General features: G+C 37.5%; 1 protein-coding gene across 1 annotated transcript; it reads left to right on the top strand.

The window, feature by feature from the left end:
• The first annotated feature begins 134 nt into the window (after nt 1–134).
• On the top strand, nt 135–12,882 carry eif2ak1 (eukaryotic translation initiation factor 2-alpha kinase 1). The gene is made up of 15 exons (XM_061967465.1): nt 135–462; nt 1,199–1,366; nt 1,461–1,597; nt 2,330–2,373; nt 2,516–2,615; nt 2,720–2,800; nt 2,886–2,979; nt 4,015–4,054; nt 7,343–7,733; nt 7,807–7,915; nt 7,985–8,091; nt 9,156–9,270; nt 9,354–9,433; nt 9,511–9,744; nt 12,737–12,882. Exons 1-15 carry the CDS (start codon nt 297–299, stop codon nt 12,848–12,850), a joined length of 1,980 nt encoding a protein of 659 aa, XP_061823449.1. The 5' UTR covers nt 135–296; the 3' UTR covers nt 12,851–12,882.
• The last annotated feature ends 80 nt before the right edge of the window (nt 12,883–12,962 follow it).

The raw sequence follows: 12,962 nt of genomic DNA, 5'->3' as shown, positions 1-12,962 counted from the left end.
TTTCTTTAACATTAGTTATATTGAATTAAATAGGAATATGATTTAAAACTTTATGTATCTACGTTGATGGTTTCGCCTTCTGGCAACAAATTCCATTTGCTTTCATGTTTGTGTTGTCAGACGGTCCTAAAAGACCTGACCAAAGATGGCCGACCGCCCAAATTGCTACTCGCATGGCAACTCCTAAGAGTTTTCCACGGCACCTGTGATGGAATATTTTTACTAACTTTTGGAATACATCGGTGTGAAATGATCTTTGTTTGTTACTCGTGTTAATTTGGATAACGAGTATTAAAATGTACAGTTTAAAGTCCGCCAACAGGCTTTTGCAATCGGAGGAAAGTTCTAGCAGCAGTAACAAGCTTCTTGTTTCCCGAAACGGTCTCCTTAAATCCATCAGGAACAATGACAATAGTCTGACTAGTCTGGCAAGCAAAGAGGACGATGAGGTGGAGTTTGACAGTAAGCTGATTTTCTCCTTAATGCCTGTCTTATGTAAGAAGTAAACTGGCTATCCAGTATTAGCTTGGTGCTTCTGGCTTAATACAGTGAATGGCGTGTAATTAAGGCTGTAGTGTAGTGCCCTATAGGCGCCCCTTGACTATTTATATACCTGATTTTTTACATCATTTCTTAGTGCTGCCATTGATATTGAGTACAACATGTAAATATGATGTTTTTTTGCATAATAGCTAAAGGTACACCCAACCTCAATATTTCTGTTCTTTCTAGTAAGATGCTAACATGTTTTCGTAACTGTCCATGCAATAATGTTAAATTGTATTTCAAAAATATAATTTGCCAGGCTTAATACTGGAATGTTGTAATTTCAGATGAAAGAAGGGTAGAGAAGATTGTAGAACTCTCTTTGATGACATGAGTAGGTGGAGGTTTGGTGTGCACTGGCCCCTCAAGATAAGCATGGCTGATGTGCACGCCCCCCCCCCTTATGTATAAACAAGATGAGCATTTTTGCCCTAAAATCCAACAGTATAGTCCTGCTGTTAATGATAATGGATAAAGGAGAAAAACGAATCATTGAAATAATAGCAAAAGTCATTGAAGAAGGTAAGACAATTCCAATTGTGCGAAAAAAAACATCTTGTGTATTTTTCACAAGAAATTGATGGGTCAAACTGTCTGTGTTCCATGTCGTATTTGTATAATTTTCAGCAGTCAATTTTCCCTGCATGTCCAGCTTCTGATACAGGCAATAACCATGAAGTGTTGATGGCGGGCAGACGCTACCCGTCTGTCCAAGAGTTTGCCGCGGCGATCCCCAACCATCTTCTCCTGGGTTCTCTCCTGGAGCACCTGTGCTTCCTCTACGAGAGTAATCCAGCTCGCTCTCGGTTGTTGTTTAAAGGTACATATACTGCAATGGATCCAGTGTACACCCTGCCTTATATGTTTTTTTTACTGAAATTCCACCACAACTTGTTTTATTTCCCCCCTGTTAGTAATTGGCCAGCGCTTAGCTTCTATGAACCTTCTCTCCCCTTTGGCCATAAGCGACGAGTTCAGCACTGTCAGACTTCAACACAACCGGGCCTTCACTGAGCTGCTACAAACTGCTAACTCCTCACTGTACCCACAGGTAATGGAACTCTGTTTTATTGGGGGCCATTTGAGGGAGAATTTGGTTGAGGCTGAGCCGCACAAAGTACTCACTTCAAAATCAGGTTTTAATCACTTAATGTGTTAACACTTTAGCTTGCTTAACGCAAGTTGCTGTTTGTGTTGCACCGTTATTGCAGTTAGTGTCTAGTAGGATTCAAGATTGCCATATTATATTTAAATATTAGCCACGCAGGGTACACTGGCTGCAATTACACTAAATTATGAAGCTAATTGCCCCCATAATGGAATATTTTATCGACCTATAATTTTCGACCTTTATAGAATTATTTTTGATTAAAATCAATTTATGCATGTGGTCGTATATTTTGTCATTTTATATTTCTATAATAATGTGTGGAAAACTTCACATTGTATCTTCTATAGACCTTCTCACAGTGAGATGTATGTAGGTCAGTTTTATTTGGACTATGTTCATATATTTTGTGTTTGTAACTCTACTTCTCACTGTTGGCCCTATTTTTTTCTTTAAATTTTGATAAAGGTATTACATTTTTTTTTTATTGACGTTTGGCCTATAATTTGAAACCAGTTGACTTTTGTGATACATGGGCAGTACATTATTATTAACATTTGGATGGTGCTTTGTGGGATGATTTGTGGTTGTCTATTCCCATGCATTTCTAACATTATTTGTAGTCGCCATTTTTTACATTTTGATTATTCTTCGTGTTCTTGCCTTGTTCTACAGGAACAACAATGTCTTAGCATCGGCACACACAATCCTACTGGAAGGTAAATTTTACTCTTAAGCAATTATTAGCTGTCATCTGCTCTCTCGCACGTTCATACGGATCGTTTCTGCCATGCAATTGGCAAATCTGGTAAATTAGTTTCAGGTACTGAATACGTGATGTTGATATTTGCCCGCCCACAGGCCGAAGGAAGGACTGTTTCAAGCACAGACGTCACGTTACCTGAGCGAGTTTGAAGAAATTGGTAGAATTGGAAAAGGTTCCTATGGAAATGTTTATAAGGTAACTCCTTTATGTTGCTCGCTGTTCTGGCGTACGATTACTTTGACTCAATTAAGGGAGAAAGTTTAGTTAGTCAGCACATTTTTGTTTCCTGTGACATTAAGGTGGTGAACAAACTGGATGGGCAGCTTTACGCCGTGAAAAAGATACTCATTAAAAAAGTCTCAAAGGAAGATTGCCTGAGGGTAAATTGTCATTTTGGTTGCTAAATGTAAATATATATATATATTAGCTGACACTGAAACTGTTTTATGGTTGCTGGTAATCAAGGTCTTGAGGGAAGTGAAAGTGTTGTCAAGCTTGCAGCATGTCAGTGTCGTCGGCTATCACACAGCTTGGATGGAGCATGTGCAACCCGCAGCATGTGAGTACACTGCTACTATTTTTTTTGTTTATAATATTTAGGGATGTTCCGATCTGGGTTTTATGCCGCCGATTCCAATACCGATCATCCATGATTGAGATTGACTGATAAAAATACCAATTACATGAATTAACTGTATTTTTTAATAATGTATTTATGGTGAGTGCTATTGACAGTTTAAGAATATCAACACAATGTAAAACTACTTCCTTATTCCCTTTTTATTACATACAATTGTTCGAGCAAAACAAAGTCAGTTGTACACGATAGCTAAACAAAACAGCTACGACTCTTTTGAATTATTTTGCTTTTGCCTTCAAAGTCTTATTGTATCCATAGAATTATTCAGAGTTTTTAAACCTGAACAAAAACAACACAATTATTTTGAGGAAAATAAATATATGAACCTAATCACTTCGATCATAACTGATACTACCTTTGGTATCAACACCACCAATTCATAGATTGATCTGCCCCCCTCTTCCCTGTCGTGTACTGACTGTGACAATGCTGACACACCAACACTAATTAATGTTATTGTTAATTCTCAGTTAACTGCTTTTTGCTGCAACGCAGTTCCATCTGCACTTCTTAAAGTTTACTAAGCACTTATTTCTTGGTGTTGTTTGAAACTGGCTTAGCTGTTAGCTGAGCTATTAGCGTGCTTTCTCCTTGCTTACTCTCTTGGTGTGTAACATGTTTATTAGCCTTGTCCTCCGGTGATACTTGAGATAGTAAAAAACACAGTTTATCTGCCATAATTTGGGTGATTATTATTAGCTTTGGGGAGCATCTCCACACTGTGTATGGAGACACATAAATAGCTGCTAACCACTTGACAGCCGGGGGACCAAAACCAAATACAGTGTCAGTCAGAAGATAAGTGTTTGTGATCGCCATCAAAAGACATTAATCGGCAGTGGCGATCACATACTTTTTAACGAACATCTGTCAGTATGATGGCACATCTTTAATGATATTGTAGTCAATGGTAATGTTTTTTTAATGTCACATTGTAAAATGTCTCCCCTGCAGATGCAGAGACCCTCCTTCCTGAAGTGGCTTCACTTGACCTGTAAGGCCAAAAGTATTTATACCAAGCTTTATTGTCGTCATATACAGTGGAACCTGTTTATGTTGACTCTCTTCAGATTGGCTAAAATAGAGCATTTTTTTCCGGTTATTAAGAATCTAAAAAAAAGTATTGGGTACATTTTGTTGGTTGCTGTGGTACAATCCAAGTTAATACTGCCATGCTTTAATTTTGAATATTACTTAGCACCAAACAGGAAGTCACTGTTCACGTTTTAATGTTGAGTGTTTTAAGGGGAACTAGACTTTTTTGGAATTTTGCCTATCGTTCACAATCATTATGAAAAACATTGACGACGGATGTTTTTTTGTTTTTTTTGCATTGTAAATATTAAATAAATGCGATCAAAAGCCCGCTTACAATGGAGCCTATTGGAGCCGCACAATTCTGCCTACAAAGCCCTTAAAAAACATCCAAACATCTCCATTGAGGGTTTATATAAATGATATAAGTACGGGTACATTTATAATAACATTTAATATTGACATATTTTGATAATTAAGCATATGCAGAGCATTAATTTAAAAAACGCATCACAATGTTTGCTTCTTTTTTTTTTTCATCACTGATTATTACTCACTGCAGACATCATGAGAGCCAACAAACATAAAAAAACATCACTTACTGTGCAATGTCTGCTGTCATTCGGAGGCTGACTGTTGGGATGTTCATATATTCCCATTTAGGTGAAGAATGACTTACAATCCTCACAAAGAAAAGGGGCGGTAGCACCAAGCGTCTTTTCGGTGTCGTCCTCTCCAGTTTTGGGTTTTAAATGGCTGTCAAAGTGTACCAACTTGTCGGATTACCTACTCAGACTTCTTCTGTGCAGGTGAGATGCATGATTTATGATCTACAATAAACTTAAAGGGAGCAATGAAGCAGCGAAGCAGCAGACCACTCGATGATGTAAACATAGGCACACAAGCGTGTGATCACGGTACCGCTATAAATAGTTTGTCTACGTTAGTGCTTATAATAACAATATCATTAATACTTGGTTAATACGCAAGTCATAAAATGTAAATGGAGTATTGTTGGCGCTTTTTGAATAGTTATTTATTGGATTTTTTTGACGAAATAGTGGAGCTCCCATTGGCTCTGCTGTAAGCAGCCTTTTATTTACATTTGATATTTAGAATGCATTAAAAAAAATCCATCCGTCGTCATGTCTTTCATAATGATTGTGAACGATAGGCAAAATTCAAACGTGCAGTTCCCCTTTATTAGTTATTAGGGGTGTTTAAAAAATTTGATTCACATCCAAATCACAACTCTTATTTATTGCATTTCTAAAAATGATTCATAATTTTCAAAAATCGCTTAAAAAAATAAAAAAAACTTTTTTCATGAATCAATTTTTAAAAATACGTTTTCTAGGCCATCTCCCCGCTAAGAGGAGCTTTACTAACCTGTTTATTATATTATTGATATCAAATAATATAATGTGAGAATCAGTTTGAATTGAGAATCGTGTTGAATTGTGAATCGATTTTGAATCAAAACGTTACCCAAAGAATCAAAATCAAATTGTAAGTTGTTGTAAGATTCACCTCCTGAGTAGTTATGTTGTCTTTTCAAGCTGATTCGCGATAACCAGTAAGTTGACAATATGACGCATCAACATAAACCGAGCATTTTTTTAATACAAATGATCCCTTTGGGTATCAAATGATGTAGAAAAAATCTTCTACTTAAGCCAGTCCTTCTCAAATAGTGTGGTGTGCCCCCCTGGACGATCCCAGTGCGATTCCAGTGGTCGCATGTGACCTCGACGAACATGCTTTTTATTTGCCGTACAAGAATATGACGAAGCGTACGTAGCGCTTGGCTTCACTGTGACTACGGTGCAAGACATGGAAAGACAGGTGTGTTGTTTTTCATTAATGTTAATGCGGATACAACATTATGCAGAGGTGTACTTCTAACAATTATATGGACAAATTATACTATTTGTAGTTGCGGTGGAGATAATGTTTTCTTTTTCCTATGGGCAGCATAATAAAACTAAATGAGAAGCACTGACTTAAAGTACCAGTAGAATGGAAAACAAGTTGACTTTATATGCTAAATTGTGTTTCATTGGGAATAAGCAGTAGATTTTGGATGGATGGATGGATGTATTTATTAAACCATATCCGATTGTATTTCTAATCTGCAAAGTATGTGAAAATACTGTCCCAACATCAAAGTGCCACAATTTCCGTAGATTCGGGGTGGGATGACATCATGATGGAAACGCTTCTGCACTCAGACCATATCAGCACATCAGTCATACTGGAAATATGTAAAATTAGAAAGCGATGTGCTATCTATCATTCACTATCCCTATGTAAAACATGAATACATATATTTTTTAGGCATTCTAAGTTGTAAATAAATGAATAAAAACTCTGCTAACGATTGAGTCAATGGGGGCTCTCTATTCCGCACACAAAGCCCTCTAAATAACCATCCAAAACCTGCCAACAATATTCTATTTACATATTGTAACCTGAATATCAACCAAATATTAGCAATATTGTTATTAACGCAGACAAACTATTTTTTAGCGGCGCATTGATATCAAAGCGCTAACTAATAGCAGCTTATGCTGCTGTACTGTGAGCCGGCTGGTGATCTGCTGCTGCATCACATTTCGACTCGTCAAAATGATTCTCTATTATAAATCATGCTTCTCATCTGGATAATACGAGGATTTAGCCATAAATCTAAATGACATTAAATTTATACCTGGTGAAGGAGACAAAGACACAACAACCAAAAACAGGCAGCAACTTTTAATTTTAACCCCTTTAAGCTCACCCTCCCTATATTCAGGCTAAAAAATATAAGGTTCTGGCTGACAATTTTTCCCCAAAGTAATTGTTGTTGGCTCTCAAAGTCTGCATGATTAGCATTGTTATTAATGGGGAAAGCATTTGTGGTTCCCACTTGTACATCACGGCACACATGACTGGCTTGCTCATTATCTTTCAAAATGGCTCGGGAATCTCTGATATTAATACTATTTTGATTATACTGTATGTATTTACTCGCAAATGGTGTCTTTCAGTGTTATAAATTAGATATATTTGATAATAGCTTCAATATGGAGACAACTTGTTTTTCAATTTTACTGGTACCTTAAGCAGACACCTTTTTAATAGAATACAGTGACTTACTCATGACTTGGTTGACATAAGCAGGCTCTTCTCTAATACCCAAAAGATCAATTTAGCACTCTCAACAAGCAAATATTGAGTATAACGGACTTTATTTATCTTTTAGCCACAGCTCTGATGAGGACCCAGATGGTAGCAGCTCAAGCTTCTCCGTAGTTTTCCAAAGCCTTAGCCAACCACAGGCTGATGCCGCTTCAAGCGCGCCGGTGCCTCCAAGTGGTGGCTCACCTGTCAAAGACTTGGTGGTGACGCAGGAGACGGCTCAGGGGGTGTGTCCGAACACAATGCGACGTATCCCCGAGAACTACGTGCCCTGCGTCTTCCTGGGACAGCGAGCTCCTCTTAAAACCTCCAAGTGTCCCGCTGTAGGTTGGGACACTTTGGGAATGTTGGAGGAGTCATCAAGCAGGCGCAACCCTGAGCTGACCAACAACTCTTGTGTTGAAAAGGAGTGTGAGCAGTGGGATGACCAATGCACAGCAAGGCCCTCTAAAGAGGTAGGTCTGCTTCCATTGTGTCGTTTCATGATGTGAATATTAGTTACCGTACAGTATGGTTATGATTTTGTAGGTCCACTTCCATCTGATGCTCTACATCCAAATGCAGCTATGTGAACGCTCACTCAAGGACTGGATGACTGAGAGGAATTGCAAGCCCAAAGAGGATCAGGCATTAAGAGGTACAGTATTCATTGTGTGAAGTACAAAATACATCACAGCTGCAAATTGTCTAAAAATCCACTTTATAGGTCCTTATGGATGTGTGGATGCTGAGCACACATTCAGTCTGCTAAGAAAGATACTTGAAGGGGTGGAGTATATTCACTCCCAAGGAATCATGCACAGAGACCTGAAGGTACCATTCATGGTGTAAAGGAAAGTGGCATATAATGTATGGCTGCACGATTATGGCCGAAATAATGATAACGGTTATTTTTTATCAATATTGAAATCATGTTTATTAATCACAATTATTCATTAGGTTAGGTAAAACATAGTGTTTCCCACAGGTCTGCAATCTACATGCGGAAATGGGGTCCTGGAGATGGCTTGGCTGGAGGTGGGGTGGGCAGTGATTAGCATGATGTTACGTAATTTCTAATGAAATAGTCTAATAAAAGTGCTAATTATATGTAATCCTTATATTTAAAGACTCATCTTTTTTAATTATTAATATTAACATTTAATATTTTCTCATTTAGATGACTTTAATTTTATCTATACATTTGTATGATTTTCAGAGCCATTAAAAGAAAACCCAGCCATGTTCCAAAGGTGGCCCACAGTCATCAATTGGACACCCCCGCTTAATCTAATTATACATTTGATCATTTGTTGTGGGAAACATGTATCTTAAATGAGAAAATCGAAAAATGTAGCGTTATTTAGTGTAACGATTAAGAGAGTCCTTCTATGCGCAATTACCATTCTGCATTCACGGGATGCATACACAGATGCAGATGCAGGGGGTGCAGGAATTCCAATGGAGAGCATATCTCGCCAGTGTTGGTACTCGACAGAAGTGTCTGCAGACTCTATTTAGCGTGGTGGCTAAACGTTAGTCCTGCTAGTGCAAAACAGAGTGTTGTGCAACCGTCCACACCTTTCGCTGTTTGATAACAGCGGTGCAGTCTTTAATGCACGCGCAAGACTCCACGGAAGTGAAACGAGGCGACCAGCTGTAGCAGCCTGGGAAAAGTATTTTAATTCTGGCCGGCAAAGTGGTCGTAGTGGTCATGGAACTTTGTGCAAATACACAATGGCCTTTGGCCTGAGCCGCAGTTGTAAAAGTGCTTGATTTGATATGCAGCGGAGCCTGTTTTTTAAACGTTAATATCACCAGCCAATATCATGATTGTGACTAAAATGTGATTATCGTGCAGCCCTAATATGAAATTAATTGTTTTTTTTTCTTTACAGCCAAGGAACATATTCCTCAATGGTCATGAATGTCATGTTCGTATTGGCGACTTTGGTTTGGCATGCAGTGGTTTACTACTAGATAGCCATGAAAGTGCCACCTTTCCCAACATTGGTACTGCCACATTTTTTGCTATATTCATCCCCAACATAGCTTGTTTGTTTCATTATTGTCTTGTTTGCAATGTACTTTTTCAGAGTCTCCACATACCACAGGTGTTGGTACTTTAGTTTACGCATCGCCAGAACAACTGAAGAGTTCTCATTATGATTCAAAGGTATTTATTCTAGATGTAGCCAACTATAGCTTGTTTTATCATTTTTTCTTTGCGCAATACTCTCTTCTATTTCTCAGTCGGACATGTACAGCATTGGGGTGCTTGCTCTTGAGCTTTTCCAGCCCTTTGGAACGGAGATGGAGCGAGTCCGGACTCTTGGGGACTTGAGAGAGGGAAAATTCCCAGATTCCTTCTGCAACCAATGGCCAGTTCTTGCCAAATACATCTTGGAGCTGACTAGCAAAGATCCCAGCATACGGCCCACGGCCAGCCAGCTTCTACAGAGTGAACTCTTCTCCAATAAAGATGTGGTATGTAGGGATGAAAATATATATATTTCATAGCTATAGTAATGTAAAATACATACTGTATTGTAGGAGGGTAACTGTACTGCCTCTTCACGGTTTGGTGCACACTATTGTAATAGGGTCGCAGTTCAGTTTATTTTTTGTACGAAATACATGTTTAAAAATAACCGGTCAAATAACTTTTTGTATAAACAGCTTGTATTGATTTAAAAAACAAACACTGCAGATTTTAATGGCAGGTAAGTCTTAGATAAATACAATTATTGTATAAAAAGTTGATAAATATTCAAAAATTCAAGGTACAATATTGTAATACAAATGAGTTGGCTCGAAATTTAGCACCCAAGGTCCCAGATTTAGCCCAATGAATACCATAAGAGCAATAGTATGTACAGTACATATTCATTTGAATATAATGTGATATAAATAGTGTAGGTTAAAATAGCACAGATTATTAATAATTGATAATATATATAATATAATTATTTGTGATTATGTAGTGCAAATAGAATGTAAAGACAATGACCACAAACCAAAAAGCCCAGTTCAGCACAGTTGTTATGATACCCTGTGTCATAATTTACAATGTTTCTCTTTGGGAAGGGTCAATAGACTTTATATTACAAATTCCACGGTTGCAGTGTCAAAATGACATACATCACAAACAGGACAACAAAGACACAAGACACTTAATAAAAGTGACTTTATACAAAAATGGAATCAAAGAGTTAAAAAGTCATCAAAGTAGGCAGAGAAAGAAAATGAAAAATAACACTATAGTAACAGTAGTATTGCACACCAAAAATATTACATTATTTACAGATTATAACTGTGTGTTACAAAGTTTTTAAAGCTCGGGTACCTCATTTATATTCTTTAAAACCTAAAATACTGATAAAAACCCCAAAAAGAGGAAATGAGAGGAATAAAACAAAGACAAACCAAAGAAGAGCTTGAATACTTGAATAAACATTGGTCCAGCGTATTCATGGTGGAGGGCATTGCGGGCCAATCTTGGACTAACTTTGGTCACAAAAGTGTCTGTTTTCCTCCTAGACGGGTAATCTAATGTTCCATTTTCTTATATTTTGTGTGTATCCTTTTGCGTGGCGACGTGTGTTACCGATAGTCACACTATTGCTGTTCTGTGTACTGTAAGCAGAAACAGTTTGTGGTTTTTACATTTAGGTTTTTGTAAAATGTTTGTATAACATATGGCGATATTACAGTTTAGCAACATAAATGAGTATTTCATAATTGAGTAAAAAAAAAAACACGTACCTGTGACGACGATTTATTTTCTGCAACAAAATACAAACTAGGGGATCCTCCGATGCAACTTCAGACTGTCAACAACTTATGTGTGTGCATGTACAGCTCTTGTGTGTGATTTTGTGCACTTCGAGAGAGGAGGAGACTAAGGGACTATCAGCGAGGTGCGCAGAGTGGGAGTGGGATTTACAGTTTGAATTCTGCCTGGTGACACAAGATTCAAGTACCCCAGCTTTAAGGCTATGGGGAGTAGTAACAATATGGATTACCAGTCTGTTAAAGTTTGAACAGTGTGAATTACTATTTTAAGTATACGCAAGTTCCTTATTGGTTGAAGTGCAGCATTATTAGTTTCAGCCTGTATATGAACAATTCCAGCTCACTGCTTTTGTCCTATTTACTTAATTATCTTTGTCCGTTTATGTCAGAGTTGTTCAAACCTTTTCCTCAGAGGGCCGCATACAGAATGCTGGGCCCCACTTTGATATTTGTAATTTAAAAAAGGCTAAAAAAGAATGTTAACATATATTTAAAGAAAAGTATGTGTGTTACTAGAAGTTATTATTATCAACATGTTCGCGCTTTCTCGTACATTATGCATTTCTGCTCTATTTTACCATGTCTGCATGTTTTATTTTTGGTTTATCAATTTTCTTTTGACAACCCTGATTGAGATTTTTACCAGGAAAGCAAAATGTTACCAAATGACGGAAGAATGCCTGCATTGTGTATACTCTATATATAGCACTGTCGCTGGTCATGACTCTTGCTAGTCAAAGACTGGGCTGCACACTTGAGGAAGTGCTCCTCTGCCCGCTTCAGCTCATCTTTTTATGACCGTTTTATCGCACACTTCATGTGGTCCATCAGGCGTCCTAATTTTTGGCGTCCCTATAGGTTGTGCTCAAAATGCTTTGGAAAACATGCAAGCAAATCACTACTCTAATGCTCATAAAACTATGAGGACATCTATAGTGCATGACAAATGGTCAATATATTTGTGTCTGTTCCCTAAAAGTCTGTACCAAATTCCGTTTTGATTTGGCTAAACACCCTAAAGTCATAGTGGGTTATTTTGTTTGAGCACATTGATCCGTGTGAGAATTTTCATATCATTTCCACATATGGGGTATAGCTTTGAGGTAATGGGGTTTAATAACATTGCCACAATGTGGTGTATTTGTCAGAATAATAATAGCAGAGGAAACACGCTAGGGCATGATTCTCAAACTGTGGTATGTGTACCACTCGTGGTACGCCAAATAATCACTTAATTAAATATTGTATATGCAATTAATTTCATTTAATTCATTATTTAAGTACAGTGCTTTATTTTTCTATATTCAAACAAAGTGTTACTGTTTTCTAAATGTGTGTAATGTCACAGTGGCCAAATTTTTTGAATAAAACCTCTGCTTGTTTTTAATGAATACTTAGGCCTACAATGCTACTCTATTTTAATATTGGTCGTCATGGTGGTACTTAGAGAGTCAAGTGTTTTCTGAGATGTTACTTGGTGAAAAGAGTTTGACAACCACTGCTCTAGAGGTGTATTTTTTTTTTACCAAACTCCTTTGAATGCAGGATCAAAAGTAGAAGAGTACTGTCACTGTAAAATAATGACAATGTAGATAACTGCGAAGATTTTTGGAAAACCAGTTCTATAATGAAATGTTTAGGCCTTTGTAGTAAAATGCTGTTTGTTTGTTTGTTTTTTGTCCAGATGATCTATGGTTTACAGAAAAAAGTAGAAGAACAAGAGGAAGAAATCCTACATCTGAGGAAACAAATACAACGCCTCCAAAGTTCACAAAATTCGGAGTTGGACAACACCTGATGCTGTAAATGTCCACTGTGTAGTGTGAATTTATTGTTAGTGTGTGTGGGAGAGAGTGTGCACTTGTGCATAATAGTGCATTATTTATTATTCATTTATCTTGAACTTTATA

Source organism: Nerophis lumbriciformis, linkage group LG11 (assembly GCF_033978685.3).
Source record: "Nerophis lumbriciformis linkage group LG11, RoL_Nlum_v2.1, whole genome shotgun sequence".
NCBI classification, from domain to species: domain Eukaryota; kingdom Metazoa; phylum Chordata; class Actinopteri; order Syngnathiformes; family Syngnathidae; genus Nerophis; species Nerophis lumbriciformis.
The sequence above is the reverse complement of the archived record's forward strand: the minus strand, read 5'-3'. Positions and strand labels throughout refer to the sequence as shown.

Coding starts and splice junctions, on each gene's coding strand:
- eif2ak1 (XM_061967465.1), top strand. CDS start 297: ATGTACAGTTTAAAGTCCGCCAACAGGCTTTTGCAATCGGAGGAAAGT. Junction 2,374..2,515: donor ACACACAATCCTACTGGAAG/GTAAATTTTACT, acceptor GCCCGCCCACAG/GCCGAAGGAAGGACTGTTTC. Junction 7,916..7,984: donor AGAGGATCAGGCATTAAGAG/GTACAGTATTCA, acceptor TCCACTTTATAG/GTCCTTATGGATGTGTGGAT.